The 25,767-nt window shown below is 43.4% G+C and overlaps 1 protein-coding gene and 1 pseudogene across 1 annotated transcript; one reads left to right on the top strand and one right to left on the bottom strand.

Moving 5' to 3' along the window:
- Positions 1-15,582, bottom strand: LOC100608510 (ornithine aminotransferase, mitochondrial-like; annotated as a pseudogene).
- On the top strand, positions 15,433-25,763 carry SSX3 (SSX family member 3). The gene is made up of 8 exons (XM_016947503.2): positions 15,433-15,553; positions 16,920-17,008; positions 17,443-17,557; positions 18,095-18,190; positions 20,039-20,088; positions 22,072-22,207; positions 24,590-24,694; positions 25,159-25,763. The coding sequence occupies exons 2-7, from the start codon at positions 16,940-16,942 to the stop codon at positions 24,688-24,690; spliced, it is 567 nt and encodes a 188-aa protein (XP_016802992.1). The 5' UTR covers positions 15,433-15,553; positions 16,920-16,939; the 3' UTR covers positions 24,691-24,694; positions 25,159-25,763.
- The last annotated feature ends 4 nt before the right edge of the window (positions 25,764-25,767 follow it).

The following is a 25,767-nucleotide window of genomic DNA, read 5'->3' as shown; positions in this document are numbered from 1 at the left end:
GCTCCCAGGGACCACTGAAAACAGCTGCTACCCTCAGAAAGACAAGATGGTCTTGTTAATGATTTCACTGGACTCTCGAATCTCATCCTCCTTGATCACCAGTGGAGGCGCAAACCTGATGATGTCACCATGGGTTGGCTTGGCCAGAAGTCCATTATCTCGAGTCTTAAAATCACCTTCCAGGCATCACGATCTTTGGTTTCTTTAATAACAATAGCGTTTAATACTTCTTTTCCTCACTGGGCATGGTGGCTCACGCCTCTAATCCCAGCATTTTGGGAGGCCTAGGCAGGTGGATCCATTGTTTTCTTAGTTGGAAATGATCCCAGCATTTAGTGAGTACCTATTACTTAATCTAACATAACACAACTTTAATATTTCATCTCCATATGGTAAGAGCAAGAGAAAAAACATTTCAAATTACATGAAAAGTTCACTTATAAACATGTATCTCACAGTTACCTCATTTATTCATTTTAACAGTTATACCTAGATTACCTATGAAAACTGACATATTAAACAAAGCCAGTCGGCCGGGGTCGGTGGCTCACGCCTGTAATCCCAGCACTTAGGGAGGCCAAGAAGGGCAGATCACTTGAGGTCAGGAGTTGAAGACCAGCCTGGCCAACAAGGTGAAACCCCAACTCTACTAAAAATACAAAAAATTAGGCGGGCGTGGTGGCGGGCGCCTGTAGTCCCAGCTACTCGGGAGGCCGAGGCAGGAGAATGGTGTGAACCCAGGAGGCGGAGTTTGCAGTGAGCCGAGATAGGGCCACTGCAGTCTGGCCTGGGTGAAAGAGCGAGACTCCGTCTCAAAAAAAAGAAAAAAAAAAAAAAATACAAAAATTATCCAGGCATGGGGGCGCACGCCTAGAGTCCCAGCTACTTGGGAGGCTGAGACAGGACAATCTCTTGACCCTGGGAGGCAGAGGTTGCAGCGAGCCGAGATAGCACCACTGCACTCCAGCCTGGGCAACAGAGGGAGACTCTGCTCTAAAAAAAATGTTTAAAATAAATAAATAAATAAATAAAGCTAGTCATTTGGAGTTATTTTCCTATTAAAACATTATTATAGCCTGTAAATGTCAGGTATCCACCCGAGCAAAAACCTTAAATATATGAGTATTTTGCCAATAACTCAGAAAATACAGCTGTTTTATTACACTCACAATATTAAATTAGTCTTACTTATCAAAGAATTTCACATAAAAGACCATTCTGTTTTTAGGTTAGGTTTATGTTTCATAACCTTAACACATCCAACAGAGACAAATATAGAACCAGTAAACTCAGCCAAAAATGTGTGGTCACAATTTTGAAAACATTTCTCATTTTATTTTACCAACAATTTTAAAACCAGCTTATTTTTCAACTACTTAATTAAGTTGCATGAACTAAATGCGTTTTAGTTAATTACTGTGTATTTATATGAGTACCTATTTAAGCCAATCTGAATAGGATTCTTTAAATAATTGTTTGCCAACGATTCCGGATTTTACCATGTAGACACATTTAACATAACACATGTACATACGCAGGAATACGCCCAAACACAGATACGTACATAAACAAAGATAACTTTCATTTTAGAATTTTGATTATGGGACAGTAAACCATACAAACTCACCGATTTATAAAAGACGTTGGATCTAAATTATATTTCTGACAAAATGGAAGAAGGCTAAACTTTATTTAAGATTTTTCTCCTCAATAGGTAATCTTATGAAGGTGGTGACCCAAATTTTGGGTAAAGCAGTTTGAGTCAGTTACCAACATGTTGAATTAGACAAAGAATTGTTAACTGTAAAAATGTGACTGAATTATGTGAGGAGGCCCAAAAGATAAGAGGTATTCCAATAAGCTTTGTATAATGTTCTCTTGGTCTCAATTCCTCATCCTTGAAGATAAGAGTGTTGTCTTCCCTTTTAGTATAGGAAGGAGATCTTTTACATGGGAATTTCATCTTTTGCTTTTAAGAAACACTACAAAGGTCAGTGATTTTATTTTATTTGTATCTGATGTCTTTCAACTGTCTTTATTTTAATAGTCAGTATGCCAGAGTAGCTGAGGAGTTTTGGAAAAAGAGTTTTGCTTAAAGAAGGATAAAGAGGAAGAGGTAAACGAAGGAGAGGGGAAGGTGTTGGAGAAGAAAATCTCAGCTAGCTTTAGACAATATCTTGCAGTGAGGCAGCCTTTGAGTCTTGAATGTGTTCTGGAGCCTCAAGATACCAACTGAGATAGGAGTCCCATTTGGACTGTTTTATTTTAGTTCAGTTTGAGGAAAACAGACTGCGTGAATGATCCCCATAATGTTGGCACATATTACCAGCTGGCGTCCCAGAAAGAGGGAACTATGTTGGCACGCCTTTGAACTTTGAGAGCCTGTGTGTAAATAAATTAATCTAGGTGATTCGGTTTAATGCCTAATACACAAAAGCCAAATTAAACTCTAAGCATGCAAACGATTCAGAAAATAAAGTACAAACTTACCAGGAAGCATGAGAAGCCTTCTCTAACAGAAAAATCTCTGTAACCCGGCCTCATAACCAGGAGGGAGAAAATCCCTCTTAAACAGGCCGTCTCTGGCTGGGTGTAGTGGCTCACGCCTGTAATCCCAGCACTTTGGGAGGCCGAGGCGGGCAGATCACTTGAGCTCAGGACTTCAAGACCAGCCTGGCTAACAGGGTGAAACCACATGTCTACTAAAAAACACAAAAATTATCCAGGCGTAGTGGCGCACACCTGTAATCCCAGTTACTCGGGAGGACGATGCACGAGAATCACTTGAGCCTGGGAGGTGAAGGCTGCAGTGAGCCCAGATCACACCACTGCACTGCAGCCTGTGCGACAGAGCAAAACACTGTCTCAAAAAAAAAAAAAAAAAAAAAGAAAAGAAAAGAGAAAGACAAGATAAAAAAGACAAGACAAGAAAAGAAAGGAAAAGAAAAGAGGAGGTTTCATAACCAGGAGACAGAGAAAGACCCTTCCTAACAAATTCCCAAATAAAACTGAACTCAACTCCCCAACAAATGGCAGTTTGATCCAAGAAAGTCTCACCGGGGGGAAAGAGGCAACCAGAAAAGCAAAAGCTCAAGGGGACCAAGTGTGCAGACCTCACGCCATAGTTCCAGAGGTCATTGATATCTCCAAGGTGAGTCAGCTTCGGACCCGATTTCTGACACCACAAATATCAAAGTCAAAACCTATGGAGATGAATCTCTTTTTTAAATCGCAATATTAAGGATGTTATATTATGGTTTTTGTTTTTGTTTTTTAAGACAGGGTCTCACTCTGTCGCCCACCCCGGAGTGCAGTGGCACAATCTCGGCTCACTGCAACCTCTGCCTCCCCGACTCAGCCTCTGGAATAACTGGGATTACAGGCATGCACCACCACATCCAGCTAATTTTTTGTAATTTTTGTAGAGACAGGATTTCACCATGTTGCCCAGGCAGGTCACGAACCCCTGGGCTGAAGTGATCCGCCGGCCTCAGCCTCCCAAACGGCTGGGATTACAGGCGTGATCCACCACGCCCGTGAATCTCTAAACATTTTATTTGAGAATCATAGAATTGTAATCTGAAGCATACACACAAACTGGCTGGTCTTTGGTATGTCCAAAGAACAACGAGAAAGTTGAGAGTTTTATTAGAAACAGAAATGTTACCTATATTTTTTAAAGCAAGTCCCTTGGCACCAGAGAAGCTTTCAGGAGCTGGAAGCTCTGATTGGTGAGTGTGGACAATAGGTAAAACAAGCCTTAGAGTCATTGCAGGTTGTTTCAGCAGTTACTAGGTAAAAGTGCTCTTAGGGTGGCAGCAGGCCATTTCAGCCACCAGCTTTGCGGAAAATTCAATTCTTGGAGCAGGTGCAATGTGCCCTGATTGGTTTCTCCCCTAGCCACTCAACTCTGACCTAGTTGTGTATGTGGAAAATGACTCAATTCAGGTGGGTTTCAGTGGCACACGCCTGAAATCTCAGCACTTTGGGAGGCCAAGGCGGGCAGATGGCTTGAGGTCAGGAGTTCGAGACCAGCCTGGTCGACATGGTAAAACCCTGTCTCTAGTAAAAATACAAAATTAGTCCGGTGTGAGGCACATGACTGTAGTCCCAGCTACTCGGGAGGCTGAAGCAGGAGAATCGCTTCAACCCAGGAAGCTGAGGTGTCAGTGAGCCGAGATCACGCACTGCACTCCAGCCTGGGTGACACAGCGAGACTTCATCTAAAAAAAAAAAAAAAAAAAAAAAGAATGACTCACTTCTTTCACAATGGTTAAAGCAGAGTCCTGCTTAGCAATGCACAAAAATTCTCCTTTGTGATCCATTCATTTTACTGCTGTTGACTTTCTTGCTTATGCTTTCAGACAGAGACACTCTCCTTTGACCAAACTTGAATCGGGCTCCTCTGAGTCCTGTTTCTGACTAGGTCTCAACCTCAGGCTCTGTCCTTCATCCAGGGACTCTGCCCATTTAGCCTGTTTCAGCAAAAAACCTGTCAAGTCGGTTTAGCCAGAATCCCCCTGCACCTGAGGCTTCCTCCAAGTAATTTCCCATCTTCTGACCCCCGGCTCCTACTCCCTGACTACAAATCCCCACTTGTCCTTGTGGAGTTGAAGTCGATCCCAATATCACTCTCCCACCGCAAGACCCCATTACGGTGGTCCCTGTGCCTATCACAGTAGTCCCCCCTCTGAGTAAAATCGTCCTTACGATCTTTTTTTTATTTTATTTTCAGAGACAAAGTCTCACTCTGTAACTCAGGCTGGAGGGCAGTGACCCAATCCTAGCTCACTGCAGCCTCAAATTCCAGGGCCCAAGCAATATTCCTGCCCCAGCCTCCCAAATAGCTGGGATTACAGGTACGCACCACCAAATCCAGCCATGTATATATATATATATATATATATATATATATTTTTTTTTTTTTTAAATTCTCTACAGACCCAGGAACTTGATATGCCCGTCTAATTTTTGAATTTTTTGTAGCGACGGGGTTTTGCCATGTTGCCCAGGCTGGTCTTGAACTCCTGGGCTCAATGAATCCTCTTGCTTCAGGCTCCCAAAGTTCTGGGATTACAGGCATGAGCCACTGCAGCTGGCCCTTCCTTACAGTCTTTAATAAGCCCAATAAATACTTGTTTGCTTCAACATTTCCCTGTGTCTTCAATCTCCTGAAGTCATATGGCTGACATTGTCTTTACTCCACCGGTATAAAAATTCCTTTCTTTCATCGGGTGCAGTGGTTTGTGCCTGTAATCCCAGCACTTTGGGAGGCCGAGGCAGGCAGATAACCTGAGGTCAAGGGTTCCAGACCAGCCTGGCCAACATGGCAAGACCCCATCTCTACTAAAAGTACAAAAATTAGCCGGGTATGGTGGTGTGCGCCTGTAGCCCCAGCTACTCAGGAGGCTGAGGCAGGAGATTTGCTTGATCCCAGGAGGCAGAGGTTGCAGTGAGCTGAGATCATGCCACTGCACTCCAGCCTGGGTGAGAAAGCGAGACTCTGTCAAAAAAAAAATCATTTTTTTCAACACCTTGGAATTATTACACCATTGTATCCTTGCCCCCAGTGTAGTATTTGAGAGATCCGATGTCAGTTTAATTATTTTTCCTCTGTAAGTAACCTGCTATTTCTCTCTGTTCGTTTTTAAAATATTTTTTCTTTGTCTTTCACAATTTTACATTTCACTTTTCCTGTGTGTGTGTGTGTGTGTACTATAATACCTTTAAATCTTAAGTCATTTTTTTAAATCTGAGGAATTCTCATTGATTACTTATTTAAGTACACTCTCCTTTTTAATGACTATATTCTCTTCTTATAAGGCTACTGTTAGATGTGTTTTGACATTTATTCTTCTATCCTCCCTATTAATTAACTTTTCTTTCATTTACTTCTTCTTTATCCATTACCGATTACTTTCATGAATTCTTTAGACGCATTTCCTCAGCTCAGTAATTGCTTTTTCAACTATATCGGTTTTAACATCCAATCTATTCCGCTGAATTATTTATTTGAGCAGTTAATGTTTTCATATCCAATCTATCCAATAGGTTTTCTATTTACTTATTTATTTATTTATTTGAGACAGAGTCTTCTTCTGTCGCCCAGATTGGAGTGCAGTGGCACGATCTTGGCTCACTGAACCTCTGCCTCCCGAGTCCAAGCAATTCTCCTGCCTCAGCCTCTTGAGTAGCTGGAACCTCAGGCATGTGACACTATGCCAGGCTAATTTTTGTATTTTTGGTAGAGACGGAGTTTCACCTTGTTGGCCAGACAGGTCTCGAACTCCTGAACTCAAGGGATCCACCTGTCTCGGCCTCCCAAAGTGCTGGGATTACAGGCGTGAGCCACTGTGCCTGGCCTTTTATTTACTTATTTTTTCAGAGTTTCACTCTTGTTTCCCAGGCTGGAGTGCAATGGTGTGATCTCACCTCAATGCAACCTCCACCTCCCAGGTTTAAGTGATTCTTCTGCCCCAGCCTCCTGAGTAGCTCGGGTTACAGGCATGCACCACCAAATTCTATCATTCATTAGCATCTGTATCCATTCCTTGAACACCAAAACAGCTTATCTTTTCTTTCTTTTCCCTGCTCCCATCTTCCAAGTTTATAATACTGGGAATTTTAGTTCAAGACTGTAATTTTTAAATTTTTCAATCTAAAGTTTACACTTTTCAATAAATTTTACTATTTTTCTCCTCACCATTGCTTACTGAAATCACCTCCTTCCTCCTAAATTTAGTTTTCCCTTCTCACAGGACTGTATACCAATAATTATTTCTGAAGGGTATATGCGTCATGAATTTTCTGAAATATTTTCCCCCTCATTCTGGATTATTCTGGCTGTATATAGATATCTAGATTCAACTTTTTTATTGTTTGTTCTTGTTTTGTTTTTTTGAGACAGTGCCTGGTTCTGTCACCCAGGCTGGATTGCAATGGCACAATCTCGGCTCACTGCAATCTCCACCTCCCGGACTCAAGCAATTCTCCTGCCTCAGCCTCCCAAGTAGCTGGGACTACAGGCATGTGGCACCACACCTGGTTACTTGTATTTTTTGTAGAAGTGGGTTTCGCCTTGTTGGCCAGGCTGATCTCAAACTCCTGAGCTCAAGCGAGCATCCGGTCTTGGAGCCCAAAGTGCTGGGACTACAGGCATGAGCCACTGCGCCTGGCCCAAAGTTATTTTAAATCAGCTCCTTGAAAAACCTCTCCATTGCATTCTCTCTTCTCTTTTTCTCTCTGGGACCTTTCAGGATTTTATCTTTATCCTAGAAATTTTACCCCGAGGGTGTGTGTGTGTGTGTGTGCTCGTGCGTGCACAGGTGTGTGTGCACATGTGTGTTAATCAGGCTCAGAACTAGGTGGCTCTTTTCAGGTTGAAGATTCATGTCTTTGTTCAGCTGGGAAAATTCTAGAACATTATTTCTTCAAGTACTGCCTTCTCTCCAGTCTTTCTATTTTTTTTTTTCATTTTTGAGATGGAGTTTTGCTCTGACACCGAGGTTGGAGTGCAGTGGCAGGACCTCAGCTCACTGCAACATCTGTTTCCCGGGTTCAAGTGATTCTCCTGCCTCAGCCTCCCAAGTAGCTGGGATTTCAGGTGCCCCCCACCACACTGGGCTAATTTTCGTATTTTTAGTAGAGACGGGGTTTCACCATGTTGTACAGGCTGGTCTCGAACTCCTGACCTCAGGTAATCTGCCTGCCTTGGCCTCCCAAAGTGTTGGAATAACAGGCGTGAGCCACCGCACCCGTCCCAGTCTTTCTATTCTCTACCTCTGGATCTTCTATTGGATGAACGTTGAAAGTTCTTGGATCTCTTCTCCATTTCCTTTATTATTTTCCTTTCGTAATTTCTGTTTTGTAATCCTTTTCTGCTATACGATAAAGTAGTGCCATGCCTGAACACATTTTTTCATTGGGTTGTTCCAGTTTCTCTTATTGATATGGAAACGCTTTGTTATATATTAGAGATGGTTACTGTTAATTTATTGGGGATGCTTCATTTTCCCCAAAATTTGCCTTTTTTTTTTTTGAGATGGAGTCTCACTCTGTTGCTGAGGATGGAGTGCAGTGGTGCGATCTTGGCTCACTGCAAGCTCCACCTCCCAGGTTCACGCCATTCTCCTGCCGGGTTCATACCATTCTCCTGCCTCAGCCTCCCGAGCAGCTGGGACTACAGGCACCCACCACCACACCCGGCTAATTTTTTGTATTTTTAGTAGAGACGGGGTTTCACCATGATAGCCAGGATGGTCTTGATCTGCTGACCTCGTGATCTGCCCGCCTTGGCCTCCCAAAGTACTGGGATTACAGGCATGAGCCACTGTGCCTGGCCTAAAATTTGCCTTTTTAAATAGTTTTTTATGGTGTCTTTTGACTTAGATGATACTTTAATTTTTACGTCTTTAAATATGTCAGATTCATTATTTATAGCCTTGGTGTAATGTCAGGAAATGCCTATGCCAACTCAAGATGTCTTACACTGTAATATTTTCCTAAAATTTCATCTAGTTCTTTATGACTTCACGTTTTCACATTTAAGTCTCTGAATTTTTATAATTTATTATTTTATGTGGTTGAAAGTAAGGATTTAATGTTTATTTTTCCAAATGGATAGACACTTGTCAACAATCCTTTATTACACAACCCATCTTTTGCCCACTGTTTGGAAATGCATGCTTAAGTTTGTATATAAATTAGTCTGTTTCTTGACTTATTATTTTGTTTCACTAATTAATCTATTTCTAAGTGTATTCATTTTTGATTGCTGCTGTAACAAATTGTCAATAGCTAAGACAACACTGGGCCCGGTGGCTCACACCTGTATTCCCAGCACTTTGGGAGGTTGAGACGGGCAGATCGCTTGAGGTCAGGAGTTTGAGACCAGCCTGGCCAACATGGCAAAACCCTGTCTCTACTAAAAATACAAAAATTAGCCGTTGTGGTGGCATGCACCTGAAATCCCAGCTACTCGGGAAGCTGAGACAGGAGAACCGCTTGAACACGGTAGACAGAGGTTGCAGTGAGCCGAGGTCACCCCACTGCCCTCCAGCTTGGACGACAAAAGTGAGACTCCATCTCAAAAAATATTTATATAGCTAAGACAATTTTTGAAAAAGAAGAATAAGATGGGAGGAATTGCTCTACCATATTTCAATACTTCTTATATAGCTACAGGAATCAAGACTATATATTATTGGGAGAAAAATAGACACATAGATCACTGTAACAAAATAGAAATCCTAGAAATAGCCCCACACTGATTTTTTACCAAGAGACAAAAATAGGGAAAGATCATCTGCTTAACAAATGATGCTGGGGCAGTTGCAGAGCCATAGGCCAAAAAGAAAAAAAAAACCAAAAAGGCCTAATCTTCACACCTTTATACAAAAAAGTAAGTCAAGTGGATCATAGATTTAAATCTAAAATATAAAACTATAAAAGGCCGGGCACGGTGGCTCACGTCTGTAATCCCAGCACTTTGGGAGGCCGAGGTGGGCAGATCACGAGGTCAGGAGATCGAGACCACCCTGGCTAACACAGTGAAACCCTGTCTCTACTAAAAATACAAACAAGTTAGCCAGGCGTGGTGGCAGGCGCCTGTAGTCCCAGCTACTCGGGAGGCTGAGGCAGGAGAATGGTGTGAACCCGGGAGGTGGAGCTTGCAGTGAGCCGAGATCGTGCACTCCATCCTGGGCAACAGAGCAAGAATGCATCTCAAAAAACAAACAAACAAACAAAAAAACTTAAAAAAAAGTTTTACAAGAAAATATAGGAGAAGCGTCTGAGATCTAGGGCATAGTGAATGGTTCAAAAAGCATAATGCATAAGGAAAAAAATAAATTAGATTTCATCCAATTTAAAACTTTTGCTCTGCAAGAAATCTTGTTAAAAGGATGAAAAAATATGGTATGATCTGAAAGAAAATGTTTGCAAACCACATATCCAAGAAAGGACTCACATCCAGAATATGTAATGGATATGTATAGTACTCTCAAAACTCAACAGTAGGCTGAGCGTGGTGGCTCACATTTGTAATCCCAGCACTTTGAAAGGTCGAGGTGGACGGAGGGCAGATCCCTTGAGGCCAGGAGTTCAACACTAGCCTGGGCAACATGGCAAAAAACCCATCTCTACTAAAAATACAAAAATTAGACAAGCATGATGATGCGTGCCTGTAATCCCAGCTACTCGGGAGGCTGAGGCACGAGAATCACTTGAACCTGGGAGGCGGAGGTTGGAGTGAGCCAAGATCGTGCCACTGCACTCCAGCCTGGGTAACAGAGCAAGACTGTCTCAAGAAAAAAAATAATAAAAACCTCAATGGTAAAAAATACAAACAAATAATCCAATTAGAAAATCATGAAAAGATATGAACATACATTTCACTGAAGAGGAAATAAGCAAATAAGCACATGAAAAGATGTTCAACACTCATTTGCTTCACTAGATGCAGAATAACACCATGATGAGGTATCACTACACACTTATTACAACAGCTAAAATAAAAGACATAGTGACAACACCAAATGGTGACAAGGATGCAGAGAAACTGGACACCTCATTAAGTGCTGCTGGGAAGGTAAAATCTTACAGCCACTCTGGAAAGCAGTTTGGTAGTTTCTTATAAAACTAAACATGCAATGACCATACAATTCAACAATTACACTTCAGAGAAATTAAAATGTATGCCCATCCAGAAACTTGTACATAATTGTTCATAGCAGCTTTACTTGTAATAGCCAATAGGTGGAAATAATCAATATGTCCTAAAATAAGTGAATGGTCAAACTGTGCTACATCCATCCCCTGGAATACTACTCAGCAATAAAAATGAACTATTGTCAGGGCACAGTGGCTCACCTTGTTATCACAGCACTTTGGGAGGTCGAGGCAGGCGGATGATGATGTCAGGAGTTCAAGACCAGACTTGCCAGTATGTTGAAACCCTATCTTTACTACTAATACAAAAATTACCCGGGTGTGGTGGCGCGCACCTGTAGTCAGAGCTACTCGGGAGGCTGAGGCTGGAAAATTGCTTGAACCCAGGAGGCAGAGGTTGCAGTGAGCCGAGACACTGCACTCTAGCCTGGGTGACAGAGTGAGACTCTGTCTCAACAACAACAACAATGAACTATTGATACACAAATATCAATATCTTGGAGAAATCTCCATGGAATTATGCTGAGTGAAATAAGCCCATAAAACATGATATACTATAAGATTTCACTTGTACAGCATTGTAGAAAAGACAAAATTGTGGAAACGAAAAACAGATTTGTGGTTGCCAGGGATTAGGGATGGTGGATGGGAGGACAGTATTACTAAAAATGAGTAGAACAAGGGATAGCATTGCGGTGATGAAAATGTACTGTACATTTTTTTTTTTCAAGAGGGATTCTCACTCTGTCTCCTAGGCTGTAGTGCAGTGGCACGCTCTCGAGCTCACTGCAACCTCTGCCTCCTGGGTTCGAGCTATTCTCCTGTCTCAGCCTCCCATGTAGCTGGGACTACAGGCGGGTGCCACCATGCCTGGTTAATTTTTGTACTTTTAGTAGAGACGGGGTTTCTCCATGTTGGCCAGGCTGGTCTCAAACTCCTGACCTCAAGTGATCTGCCCACCTCGGCCTCCCAAAATGCTGGGATTACAAGCGTGAACCACTGCACCTGGCCATGTTCTGTCTGTTTTTTTTTTCTGAAATATAAGCTTTGTTTAAAATGTAAAGAAATATTAAAAGTAAACTTTTTTTTACAAATTATAATCAAGCACTCAAAACAATTTAGGAATGTTAAACACTAATTCTTAATTCAAAATAATGACATCCATAGACTATATCCTGGTGTTGGTCAATATAAAGTTTACTTAATATTAGTATTTTAAAGGCCGGGCACAGTGGCTCACGCCTGTAATCCCAACACTTTGGGAGGATGAGGCGGGCAGATCACGAGGTCAGGAGATCGAGACCATCCTGGCTAACACGATGAAACCCCGTCTCTACTAAGAATACAAAAAATTAGCCAGGCGTTTTGGTGGGCACCTGTAGTCCCAGCCACTCGGAAGGCTGAGGCAGGAGAATGGCGTGAACCCAGGAGGCGGAGCTTGTAGTGAGCGGAGATCAAGCCACTGCACTCCAGCCTGGGCGACAGAGTGAGACTCCGTCTCAAAACGAAAACAAAAACAAAAACAAAACAAAAAAACTAGTATTTTTTATATGCTTAACCATTGATCGTTCCTAAAATTCAATGAAAACAATGATTTGACTTTATAAGGTGAAGCCTTTTATGTAATATGCTAGAGATATCTTTTTCAAATACAAAACATTTATACCAGCAAGGAGATTATAAAAGCATATATAAAGTATACTGAAGGATGTGATTTAAAGGCTGTCTGTATATACAGATGCATTTCACCTTATAAAGTACACGTGCACATCAAAACACTTTCACTGAATATAGATGCCATTACATTCTCTTAACACTACAAAGCAAATGTCAGGTTCATAAACATTGTCCTATTATGTATCAACTGAAAAAACATATATACACAAAAAGATTTTGAAGACACATGGGAGTGGAATGTGCCTACATTTAGAGCAGAGCTTTTACAGGACCACCTGTCTCCAGCCGGCTCCCAGGAACCACTGAAAACAGCTGCTACCCTCAGAACGACAAGATGGTCTTGTTAATGATTTCACTGGACTCTCGAATCTCATCCTCCTTGATCACCAGCAGAGGCGAAACCTGATGATGTCACCATGGGTGGGCTTGGCCAGAAGTCCATAATCTCGAAGTCATAGACACACCTCCCAAGTATTACAGTCTATGGTTTCTTTAATAACAATAGCATTTAATAATTATTTTCCTCCCGGGCACAGTGGCTCACGCCTGTAATCCCAACACTTTGGGAGGCTGAGGCGGGTGGATTGCCTGAAGTCAGGAGTTCGAGACCAGCCTGGCCAACATGGCGAAACCCCGTCTCTACTAAAAATACAAAAATTAGCTGGGCATAGTGGTGCATGCCTGTAATCCCAGGTACTCAGGAGGCTGAGGTAGGAGAATCGCTTGAACCCGGGAGGCAGAGGTTGCAGTGAGCCAAGATTGCACCATTGCACTCCATCCTGGGCAACCAGAGTGAACCTCTGACTCAAATAATAATAATAATAATAATAATAATAATAATTCTGTTCCTTTTATGGCAGTTACAACATCAGAAGGTAGCTTCATGGGTTCACTTCTCACGATAATACCCATTTTTTTTCTGCATTTTCAGCAAGATTTTCTTCTTCTAAAACCTCAAGGGCTGCGATGGTCACTAAGCAGCCTAGTGGATTGCCACCGTATGTGGACCCATGTTCCCCTGGCTTAATGCTCAGCATTAAGCCATCATCCCACAGCACTGCAGACACAGAGTATCAACCTCCAGAAAGGGCCTTTCCAAGGAGGACTATATCAGGTCTGACATTTTCATGATCAACAGCCAGCCATCTACCAGTTCTGGCCAATCCTATCTGTATTTCATCAGCAATGAACAGAACCAAGCTGGGAGCACGAGATGGGACAAGGGTAAGTTAAAATACCACAAAGCTCCCTGTTCTTACGGAGATTCCGCTGGTCTCTCTCTTGCTCTTTCTTTCTTTTTTTTTTTTTTTCAGTCTTGCTCTGTCGCTCAAGCTGGAGTGCAGTGGTGTGATCTCAGCTCAATGCAACCTCGGCTTCCCAGGTTCAAATCATTGAGTGAGCCCAGGAGGTCAAGACCAACCTGGGAAACATAGCAAAAGGCAGGGTAGTGCATGCCTGTAGTCCCAAAGGCCGAGGCGGGAGAATCACTTGAGTCCCGGAGGTAGAGACCAGCCTGGACAACATAGCGAAACTGTCTCTAATAGAAAAATTAAAAATATTAGTGGGGGCGGGGTGGTGTGAACCTGTAGTCCCGAGGCCAAGGCGGGACGATTGCTTGAGCCTAGGAGGTTGAGGCCAGCCTGGCCAACATAGTGAAACCCCATTTCTACTAACAACAAGAACAACAAAAAAATAGCGTGGGTGGGGTGGCTCACTCCTGTAGTTTTGAGGCCAAGGTGGGAGGATTGCTTGAGCCCAGGAGGTTGATACCAGCCTGGCCAACAAAGCGATAGCCTGCCTCTCCTAAAAAATAAATAAATAAATAAATAAATAAATAAATAAATAAATAAATAAATGAAAATAAAAATGAGCAGGGCAGAATGGCACACGCCTATAGTCCTGAGGCCGAGATGGAAGCATCATCTGAGCCTAAGAGATTGAGGCCAGCCTGGGCAACATATCCAAACCTGGTTTCTACTAAAACGAAACAAAACAAAACAAAAAATAGCTTGGGCAGGGTGGTGCGTGGCTGCGGTCCTGAGGCAGGAGGATCCCTTGAGCCCAGGAGCTTGATGCCGGCCTGGCCAACATAGGGAAATATGGTTTCTACTAAAAAAAAAAAAAAAAAAAAAAAAATCGTAGGCAGGGTAATGCATGCCTGTAGTCTCGAGGCCATGGTGGAAGAATGCCTTGAGCCCAGGACGATGAGACCAGCCTGGCCAATGAGACCAGCCTGGCCAACATAGCAAAACCTGGTTTCTACTTAAAAAAAAAAAAAAAAAAAAAGCGTAGGCTGGGTGGTGAATGCCTGTAGTCCCGAGGCCGAGGTGGGAGGATCGCTTGAGCCCAGGACGTCAAGACCAGCCTGGCCAACACAGCAAAACCTTCTCTATTAAAAAATCAAAAAATAAAAAATATGAGTGGGGGTGGGGTGGTTCGCGCCTGTAGTCCCGAGACGGAGGCGGGAGGATTGGCCAAGGCAGATGTAACCAATACCACAATCACATCCCATAAGTAAATACATTTTCCTCTCTCCAGGGCTACAGGTAAAGGATGGTAATTGTGCACACCACACTTAGATTCCCTTTCAAAAATGTAAGCAGAGGTTGGAGGGCCTTGGACTGTTTTTTCAGTGGCAACAGATATAGAAGCCACTGAAGAATGAACTCCACGACTAAGTATAGCAAACCTCCGCAAATGTGCTAGTTTGGAAAACATTGTGTCTTTCAAGTAGAAAAATCACAGATTGACTATTTTTTTCTTCCCACAGTTCAGACTAGAATCCAGATTTTTAACCCAAGATCCAGGAACGGTCTTCAGAGAGATCAAAATCTGACGGCGCATGAGGACCACCCACTTTTTCGCAGTGGCGACAAGGTGTGGCTGGAGGAGGAGACATTATTCTGCAATGTCGCTGCCCAAGGATGATGGACCAATCAGGGCAGTTAGTGAACTCCATCTGACCAATTAGAAGTCAGAACAGTAGGCGGAACAAGCGAAGCAGATGTGGCTTCTGTCAGTCCAGGCTCCAGGGACACAACCTTCTCAAAGTGGGGGTGGAGACTCTAATTTTCCCGCCTAAAGCATCCCCTGGGATTCGCTACTTTAAGTTCAGAGTACGCATGCTCTGACTTTCTCTCTCTTTCGATTCTTCCATACTCAGAGTACGCACGGTCTGATTTTCTCTTTCGATTCTTCCAAAATCAGAGTAAGAATAAACTGATTTTCTTTTTCCATTCTTCCTACCCCTCCCCTCCTCCGTGGTGCATTTGCTATCTAGTTTTAATAAGGAGTGTATATGAGGCAGGCCGCCATCTTAAATCTTTCCTGTCAGTTTCTAACCGCCATCTCAAATCTTTCCTGTCAGTTTCTAACTTTTTCAGGTATGGGATTTTTCCTAGGAACTCTGTAGTAACTTAAGAAATTTGGGCCTGGCGTGGTGGCTTACACTTGTAATCCCTGCACTTTTGGAAGCCACAGCTGGTGGATCGCCTGAACCTAAGAGGCGGAGGTTGCAGTGAGCCGTGATCACGCCAGTGCACTCCCGACTGGGCAACAGAGCGAGACCCTGTCTGAAAAAAAAAAAATCACTCAAATCTTTCCTGCTGGGCTCAAGTGATCTTCTCGCCTAGGCCTTGGGACTACAGGCGAGCACCACCCCGCTTCTGCTAAATTTTGTTTGTTTATTTGTTTTAGTAGAGATGGTTTTGCTACGTTTGTGAGCCTGGTCTCAAGCTCCTGGGCTAAGGGGATCCACCCACCTTGGCCTTCCAAAGTGCTGGGATGGTACAGGCCTGCTCCACCAACCCCAGCTAACTTTTTGTGTATTTTGTAGACGGGGGTTTTGCTGTGTTTCCCAGCTGGGTCTCGACCTCCTGGGCTCAAGTGACCTGCACACCTCGGCCTCCCAAAGTGCTGGGATTACAGGCGTGAGCCACTGCGCCTGGCTGATTGCTGCATCTTGAAATGCCCCACATTCTCTCTAAGTGATGGCGGGCTCTTGTAGTCTCAGAAATTCTAGCTCTCTTCGTTCTAATAATTTACAAATCACCCAGTAATAGCCTCTGAACACGTTCATATTAGCGATGCTCATTTCTCTTCAGCAGAACAGAACCCCCCATCCCTCTGCCTGATCAGATCCATCACCAAAGAGACCACGTTATCTCTGGGACTAACTTCCCTTCCTTTATTTATTGAGCGGGGGTGTCAGCATGCCCCACTGAATAAAATTGCACAGTTATGTCCCTGCCTCCCCAACAAGGGTCCATACATCTTTCAGGGGAAGCCTAGCTCCAGGGAAACTACTAACAACATTAGCCAACCCCCTCCCAAAGACTCAAGGCTGCTTTGCCCATAGGAAACCTGTCATCCCCTATCAATACTTCTCCCAGAGACCCCTGGTTCCCGGTTTTCGTCTGATATCTCCCCATATCCTTACTCAGGGACAGATAAGCCCCGGATGGAGAAATGCAGCACCTGATTCCAGGTGACTGAGTGGCCGGCCTTCACTGATTTCTCCCTCCACAAGACCAAAGGTCCTGCGGCTGGAAAGTCTCATTCTGTTTCTCTTGCAGGTCAGACTACTCCCTGTGCCATGAACGGAGATGACACCTTTGCAAGGAGACCCACGGTTGGTGCTCAAATACCAGAGAAGATACAAAAGGTGAGGTGACCTAGAGGGAGCAGAGTAGTGACCCAGGGGACAGTGTGGTGTGACCCGGTTTCTGAGGTGGGGAGGACAGAGATACCGGAGACAAGGAGCAGGGTCTCAGGGGAGATCTGGACCCTTGGGAGCCTCCCACCCTCACTCTGTCATCACCTAGCATCCCTGGAGACAAGTCTGTGACCTTGCACTACATTTGGTGACTCTCAGTCCATTCTGGAAGGTGGGAGGAGAGCCAGCCAGCAGCATTAAAGCCCTACAGTGTGGCAGGGGTGAAGCTAGGAAGGTCCCTCATGTTCTGTCAGTTAGCCGTGGCATCAACCAGGAAGGATTATCCCCACTTCCCAGATCCAGCACACAGGAAGCGACTCCAGCTGAATCGCAGACATGCCTAGCTGAGTCCCTGCCATAATTCCTTTTTTTTTTTTTTGTAGGCCTTCGATGATATTGCCAAATACTTCTCTAAGGAAGAGTGGGAAAAGATGAAAGTCTCGGAGAAAATCGTCTATGTGTATATGAAGAGAAAGTATGAGGCCATGACTAAACTAGGTAACAGAAAGTTCTAGGTACAGACAAGTCTGGGGACACATGAGCATCCCTTTTCCTGCTTTGGCTATTTCTTAGGCTGCAGAAAGTACCTCACATTTTCCTTTTGTGTAGGGAAAAATCGCAAGGCAGCTTCTGGGTGTTCTGCTCTTCTGTATCCTGTCAGGGCTGAGGGCAGGGACTGGCCACACTGGAGCTCATACCTGGATCCTGCACGTTTCTCTCTCTTAGGCTTCTGTTCTGATGAGCCCAACTGTCTCTGTGACATCCTGGCAATCACCCTACCCCCACCCCACACACACCCACCCTACCTTCTCTCGGCTTGTCTCTTTCTTTTTTTTTTTTTTTTGTTTGAGTCAGTCTGAATCTGTCACCTAGGCTAGAGTGCAGTAGTGCAATCATAGCTTACTGCAGCCTTGAATTCCTGGCCTCAAGCAATCCTCCAGCCTTAGCCTCCCAAAGTGTTGGTACTACAGACATGAGCCACCGTACCAGGCCCAAGCTTGTCTCTTAAGGAATAAACATTTTGCTTCTTTCTAGGTTTCAAGGCTATCCTCCCACCTTTCATGCGTAATAAACAGGCCGAAGACTTCCAGGGGAATGATTTTGATAATGACCCTAACCGTGGGAATCAGGGTGAGTAGATGGGAAGGGGCTGGAAAGGGTCTCCTCAAGCCCAATTGCTTTTCAGCTCAGCTACCTGGGAAAGAGCCTCAGGCATTTGTTCCCTCATACACATCGGGGCAGAGTGAAAAAAAAATTGCATGCAGAAAGTTAACTACAGAGGTCATTCATATAAAATTTTAAAACATGCAAAAGAAGAATATATATTTTTATGGATAATAAGTAAATGGTAAATGTATACAAACATGAATGTGAATAAAACGCCATCAAATTAAGGTGACTGGCTGTAAGTGGAGGAGGGAGGGAGGGCAGGGATTGCTGAGTGCTGCACAGACAGCTTCAGCTGTGACTTGTTGATAGTGTGTTTTGTTTGTTTTTGTTTTTGAGATGGAGTTTCACTCTTCTCGGCCAGGGTGGAGTGCAATAAGGCAATCTCAGCTCACTCCAACTTTCACCTCCTGGGTTCAAGTGATTCTCCTGCCTCAGCCTCCCGAGTAGCTGGGGTTACAGGCACGTGCCCCCACACCCAGCTCATTTTTAAATTTATGGTAGAGACGGGGTTTCACCATGTTGGCCAGGCTGGTCTCAAACTTCCTGACCTCAGGTGATCCACCCGCCTCAGCCTTCCAAACTGCTGGGATTACAAGTGTGAGCTACCACGCCCGGCCTGTTTGTAGTTTTTCTAATATTCTGAATAAATAAATCAGACCTAACATAGCTGTGGGGTGATGTTGAGATCCGACTGGACTCAATATTATTCCCCATACTTTTCTGTGTGTTTGAAATATTTCTTTTTTAAATGACATGTTGTTCTTCCTAAGCACTGTTAATGTATCAAAGGACAGTTAAGAAAATGTTACAAGTGAAAAAAAAAAAAAAGAAAGAAAGTGTTAAAACTGTAGATCCGCCAAAAACTTCCAGAGGTTGTTTCATTAACAGCATGTAGGTATTGGATAGGTATCTTAGGAGTGAGGGTGATGAACACATTATGTAATAAAGATCGCTGTTTCTCTGTATTTTATCAAAACCAAATAGTCTTCTCATTCCCAAAGAACCCTGATTCTCTGTGATGAGCTTGGAAGAGAGTTTGAAAGAGTGATCCCTCATCGAAAACACAGAGAGCTTTCCCACTTGTCAGAGAACAGAGATAACATAGGATGAAAAACAGACAGGTTCTTGGGTAGAGAGCTTTGTGCATTTCAGGAATATAAAGGGGACATATGTATTTACTTGCTCTTCTACTCCGACAACATAATTATAAGACAAGGTCAGAATGTCCAAACCGTCTCCAATAGACGTATTACTCGCCAACTAAACAGGCCAGATTCTACAATCTCCCGCAATCACTATAAGAGATCTGAAAAGCCAGTGCTTGAGTATCTGCCAAGTTTTTAACGTTAAAGGAGTGTCTTTGTACTGAAAATATTTCAGAGCCACTGGACCAAATCATCCATGGTTCATCACACATTTAACAGCTTAATTCACATACCATAAGATTCACCCATTTGAAGTGTACAATGATTTTCAGTTGTTGCACATCTTGAGTGGATACAGTTCAGATTCCTAATCAATCAATTTAATTATTTGGGAAAAAGTAAAAGATATGTAATGGAATAAGATGAGACTGTGATGGGGTGTAGTCCCCATGTTATAAACCATGAGATGGAAAATTCTGAATTGATGCCACAGATAAATGCACCAACCATGACTAAACATAATTCAGAAGCAAATCTGAAATAACTCCTCAACAATGAGTGGACTCATAACCCTCTGCTGCAGAATACCCTGATGCGACAGAAGTCTCTCTAGAGTTTGGAAACCTTTACCAACAAAGAAAAATTCTGATGTATTCTCTTTCAGTTGAACGTCCTCAGATGACTTTCGGCAGGCTCCAGGGAATCTCCCCGAAGGTGAGTGTCTCTCAGATCTAAAGGACCAGAGAACCTTTGTCCCTCCACGGATTCGAACACTGGTAAGAGTGGGAGAATATCAAAAATGCCCTCACTGCCTTCTTCTCCCCATGTCTATCACAACACCTGATGTAGCACCGACGGCTTGATAGTACCAACATTTGTGATTGTTAATACCTCTTTTGTTTTCATAGTGATGCCAGATACTATTTCAAGCAGTTCACATGGATTAATTTATTTAATCCTTAAGAAGACATTGTTTCTATTATCTCCGAATAATAATGAGTCACACACTTCAGTTTTCATCCATATGATAGCCATATGACTTGGCACAAATCTTCTGAGTTCTCTGAGCTCCAGATTCCTAGTCCATGAAATGGAAGTAAAGAATTATAGTTCATGTTTTAGATCATAGTTATCAGCAACATAATAATAAAATGAGGCTATCGGGGTACAGAGATGTTAAAGAATTTTCCTGAGCCTCAGTGGCAGTGGTAGACTAATCCAGAGCTCCAAGCCATTTAAAGCTCATTCACGTTTGCATTTGTTTATGAAGTTCAGATGTTGCTCACTAGGGCTTCACCCCATAGGGCCTGCTGGTGCTTCCATTGAGACACCCACTCTCGCAACAGGAAGGACCATCTGGTCTCTGCTGTGTTACTGGGGCAACTCCCATGGCTTAGGAATCGCTTTGATTGTTGGTCCCTCCCTACTGTGAGCTCCTTGAGTGCCTTGTCTGCACCTGGGGCATCCGGGAAGCCCCAGTCCCAGCCCAGGGGATCCCTCGGAGGCCCCTGAATGAGTGATCCCACAAGTGCAGATTCAACTCTGGTTTGGAGGGTAAAGGGATCTGGGAGTTGGGTTGCCAGTGTGGAGACTGAATTCAAAGAAGGATTGTGAAAGGTATTAATTGTTATTATTACTACATTTAAAGAGTGTTTACAAGCTCAGAGAGGACTTTCTTGTAGCCTATTTTACATGTATGGTTCACTATTTCATAAGGGAGGAAGCTGAATTAAAAGTAGCTTAAGATCAGGGCGCGGTGGCTCACAACTGTAATCCCAGCACTTTGGGAGGCTGAGTTGGGCAGATCACAAGGTCAGGAGATCGAGACCATCCTACCCAACATGGTGAAACCTCGTCTCTACTAAAAATACAAACCTTAGCGGGGCGTGGTAGTGCCTGCCTGTAGTCCCAGCTACTCTGGAGGCTAAGGAAGGAGAATCGCTTAAACGCGGGAGTCAGATGTTGCCTTGAGCCGATATCATGCCACGGCTCCCCATTCTGGCGACACAGCAAGACGCCGTCTCAAAAAAAAAAAAAAAAAAAAAAAAGAAAAAGAAAGTAGCTTAAGATTGTTGGTCAGTACACATCCCAATGCAACCAGAATTGGTATGGGTACCACCTCACTGAATTCCACATTCAGTTGGTGCCTCGGTAGGGTAGTATGTCGTATCTGGTACCGCTTTGTTTGCTGCCTAGATTAATTTCAGCAAACCATTTATTTCCCTCTCCCTTCCTTGTGTTCATCTCCCCACACCATCTTTCCCAGCAGTGTTTTGTCGCCTCCCTATGTCTTTACATTTACTCTCCCAGCAGCTGTCTACAAGCTTATATGGGATCCCTTGTATTTTACAGAACCTTTTCCCTTTGTAGACCTTGTGAATTCTTAGAATGCTACTCTTCTCCAAATCATCTGTATATCACACTCTCAATTACATGGAGATTTTTGCTGTTTGCAAGAATGTCAGTGCTAAAAGAGTGGGAAGATAAGCATTCTATCCCTGGAAACCATATTCACTTAGGCCATTCCTTTCCCTTCTAACCTCCCCTCCCAGGTTTCTCCTAATTTAGGCCTGTGTAACTCTCCCAGTGTTGTTGAGAACATTGAATAAGCTAATGCATGTGAAGACCCTTTGTAAGCTCAAAAGCACTATAGAAATGTCACTGATACTATTTATCTATGACCTTCACATTATAAAGATCATGCCCAAGAAGCCAGCAGAGGAAGGAAATGTTTCGAAGGAAGTGCCAGAAGCATCTGGCCCACAAAACGATGGGAAACAGCTGTGCCCCCCGGGAAAACCAACTACCTCTGAGAAGATTAACATGATATCTGGTAAGAGGAAGCAATTCCGGAACAATCCCTCTGGCTTCCCTGGCGATGTTCAGGTGTGCGGACTGGATGTGTGGCATGGATCCCAGATAACCCTGGGTCCAGGCTGGGCTGAGGAGCTTGCCCAGCTCCAGATGAGATGTTAGACATGACTTCCAGAGACAGACTGGAGTTGTCATCCATATCAAAAAAACCATGTGACTTGGGGAAAGTCTTCCAAATTTCCTCAGCTCCAGGTTCCTAGTCCATAAGATGGAAATAAAGAATCATAGTTCATAAATTGTTTGGAGACATTAAATTTAATCTAGAAGGCCTGATGACATGAAAGGTGCTCAAGCAATTCTATCTGTGATAACCTGGGATCATATCTTACTCAGCTCAATGCCTGTTACCCAATACAGGTGTCCTTCAGAGATACTGCAGGTTCGGTTCCAGACCACTGCAATAGAGTGAGTCACACACATTGTTTTTTGTTTGACAGTGCATAAAACATTATGTTTACACTACAGTGTAGTCTACTAAGTGTGCAATAGCGTTATATCTAAAAATGTATATACCTTAATTTTAAAATAATTCATTGTTAAAAATGCTAACAATCTTCTGAGCCTTCAGTGAGTCACACTCTTTTTGCTGGTGGAGGGTCTTGCCTCGGTGTTGATGGCTGCTGGCTGATCAAGGTGGTGGTTGCTGAAGATTGGAGTGGCTGTGGCAGTTTCTTAAAAGAACACAACAATGAAATTTGCCACATCGATTAGCTCTCCCTTTCATGAAGGATTTCTCTGTAGTATGTGATGCTATTGGATAGCATTTTACCCACAGTAGAACTCCTTTCAAAGTTGAAATCAATCCTCTCTAGCTATGAAAGTCCTAGATGGCATCTCCTTCCAATAGAAGGCTATTTTATCTACATTGAAAATCTGTTGTTTAGTGTAGCCACCTTCATCAGTGATCTTAGCTAGATCTTCTGGATAACTTGCTGCAGCTTCTCCATCAGGGTTTGCTGCTTCACCTTGCACTTTTATGTTATAGAGACGGCTTCTCTCCTTAAACCTCACGAACCAACCTCTGCTAGCTTCACAGGTTTCGCCTGCAGCTTCTTCACCTCTCTCAGCTTTCATGGACTTGAAGAGAGTTCTGGTCTTGCTCTGAATTAGACTTTGGCTTAAGGGAATGTTGTGGCTGGTTTCATCTTCTATCCTGACCACTCAAACTTTCTCTATTTGAGCAGTAAGGCAGTTTTGCTTTCTTATTCGTGTGTTCACTGGAGTATTAGTATTATTATTTCCTTCAAGAACTTTTCCTTTGCATTATATACTATTATTTCCTTCAAGAACTTTTCCTTTGCATTCACAGCTTGGCTGTTTGGTGCAATAGGCCTAGCTTTCAGCCTGTCTTGGCTTTCAGCATGCTTCCTCACTAATCTTAGCCATTTCTAGCTTGTGATTTAGAGTGAGAGGCATGCGACTCTTCCTTTCATTTGAACACTTAACGGCCATTGTAAGGTTGTTAATAATCCTCATTTCAGTATTGCTGTGTCTCAGGAAATAGGGAGGCCCAAGAAAAGGAAGAGAGACGCGGAACAGCTCATCGGTGGAGCAGTCAGAACACACACAACATTAATCAATTAAGTTTGTCATATTCTATGGGTGCAGTTCCTGGTACCCCCAAAACAATTACACACAACAGGGTGATTATAGTCAATAATAACTTAATTGTACATTAAAAAAACTAAAAGAGCATAAATGGATTGTTTGTAAGGCAAGGATAAATGCTTGAGGATGGATACCCTATTTTCCATGATGTGATTATCATGCATTGCATGCCTGTATCAAAGCATCTCATGTACCCCATAAGAATATACACCTACTGTGTACCCACAAAATAAAGAACAAAAATTATTTTAAAACACTAAAAAACAATAAAAACAATTGTAGTAATAATAGCAAAGCTCACTGATCACAGATCACTATAACAGATATAATAATAATGGAAAAGTGTAAAATTGGTGAGAATTTCCAAAAAAAAAATTGCAGCATCTGCGAAGCAGTATGAACATGAAGTGCAACAAAACAAGGTATGCCTGTGTGGCTTTAACAAATACGTGCTGTATGAAAGGAGGTATGGGGGAATGTTCCCGTAAGTGAAGAGGTTGGGAATCTAAGCCTGAGAAGGGAAGGAGCCAGAAGCTAAAACTTTAATTGGCATTTGGCCTATATTGGTGTGGGTCTAAGGTCTCAGCCTCTCTAAGCCAGAGAATGTGAAAAACTGGATGAAGAAGGCCCATGGGCACTTGGGAGGAAGCAGGCATCTCCTTTTTTTGAGTAAACAGAGCCTAACACTCTCCAACCTACCCAACCCTCACTTTCCAACTATTCTCCATCATAGGACCCAAAAGGCGGGAACATGCCTGGACCCACAGACTGCGTGAGAGAAAGCAGCTGGTGATTTATGAAGAGATCAGCGACCCTGAGGAAGATGATGAGTAACTCCGTAAGAGAACCTTCCACTCATCCCCTACATCCCTGCAGATGTGCTGTTCTGTTATGATACTGGTATCCCATCTGTCACTTGCTCCCCAAATCATTCCCTTCTTATAATTTTCTACTGTACAGCATTGAGGCTGAACAATGAGATTTCCCATGCTCTTTCTACTCCCTGCCCTGTATATATCCAGGGATCCTCCCTACCCAGGATGCTGTGGGGTCCCAAACCCCAGGTCAGCCCTGATATGCGGGCCACACCTTCCTCTAGCCTAGGAATTGATAACCCAGGTGAGGAAGTCACTGTGGCATGAGCAGATGGTTCACTTCAAGGAACCGTGGAAGGCGTGTGCAGGTCCTGAGATAGGGCAGAATCAGAGTGTGCAGGGTCTGCAGGTCAGGAGGAGTTGAGATTGAGTTGTCACGTGGTGGGAACTCACTGCCACTTACTTTCCTTCTCTCTTCTTGCCTCAGCCTCGGGGATATGACACATGCCCATGATGAGAAGCAGAACGTGGTGACCTTTCACGAACATGGGCATGGCTGCGGACCCCTCGTCATCAGGTGCATAGCAAGTGAAAGCAAGTGTTCACAACAGTGAAAAGTTGAGCGTCATTTTTCTTAGTGTGCCAAGAGTACGATATTAGCATTTCCGTTGTATTTTCTTGCAGTGTGTCATTCTGTTAGATATTAACATTTTCACTGATGAGCAAGACATACTTAATGCATATTTTGGTTTGTGTATCCATGCACCTACCTTAGAAAAGAAGTATTGTCAGTTACCTCTGCATGGAACAGCATTACCCTCCTTTCTCCCCAGATGTGACTACTGAGGGCAGTTCTGAGTGTTTAATTTCAGATTTTTTCCTCTGCATTTACACACACACACAAACCACACCACACACACACACACACACACACACACACACCAAGTACCAGTATAAGCATCTCCCATCTGCTTTTCCCATTGCCATGCGTCCTGGTCAGGCTTCCCTCACTCTGTTTCCTGGTCAGCATGTACTCCCCTCATCCGATTCCCCTGTAGCAGTCACTGACAGTAAATAAACCTTGCAAACGTTCCCC

This window comes from Pan troglodytes, chromosome X (genome assembly GCF_028858775.2).
Source record: "Pan troglodytes isolate AG18354 chromosome X, NHGRI_mPanTro3-v2.0_pri, whole genome shotgun sequence".
NCBI lineage: Eukaryota > Metazoa > Chordata > Mammalia > Primates > Hominidae > Pan > Pan troglodytes.
Note: the sequence above shows the minus strand (reverse complement) of the source record. Positions and strands in the feature narration are given on the sequence as shown.

Coding starts and splice junctions, on each gene's coding strand:
- SSX3 (XM_016947503.2), top strand. CDS start 16,940: ATGAACGGAGATGACACCTTTGCAAGGAGACCCACGGTTGGTGCTCAA. Junction 17,009..17,442: donor TACCAGAGAAGATACAAAAG/GTGAGGTGACCT, acceptor TTTTTTTTGTAG/GCCTTCGATGATATTGCCAA. Junction 22,208..24,589: donor GAAGATTAACATGATATCTG/GTAAGAGGAAGC, acceptor TCTCCATCATAG/GACCCAAAAGGCGGGAACAT.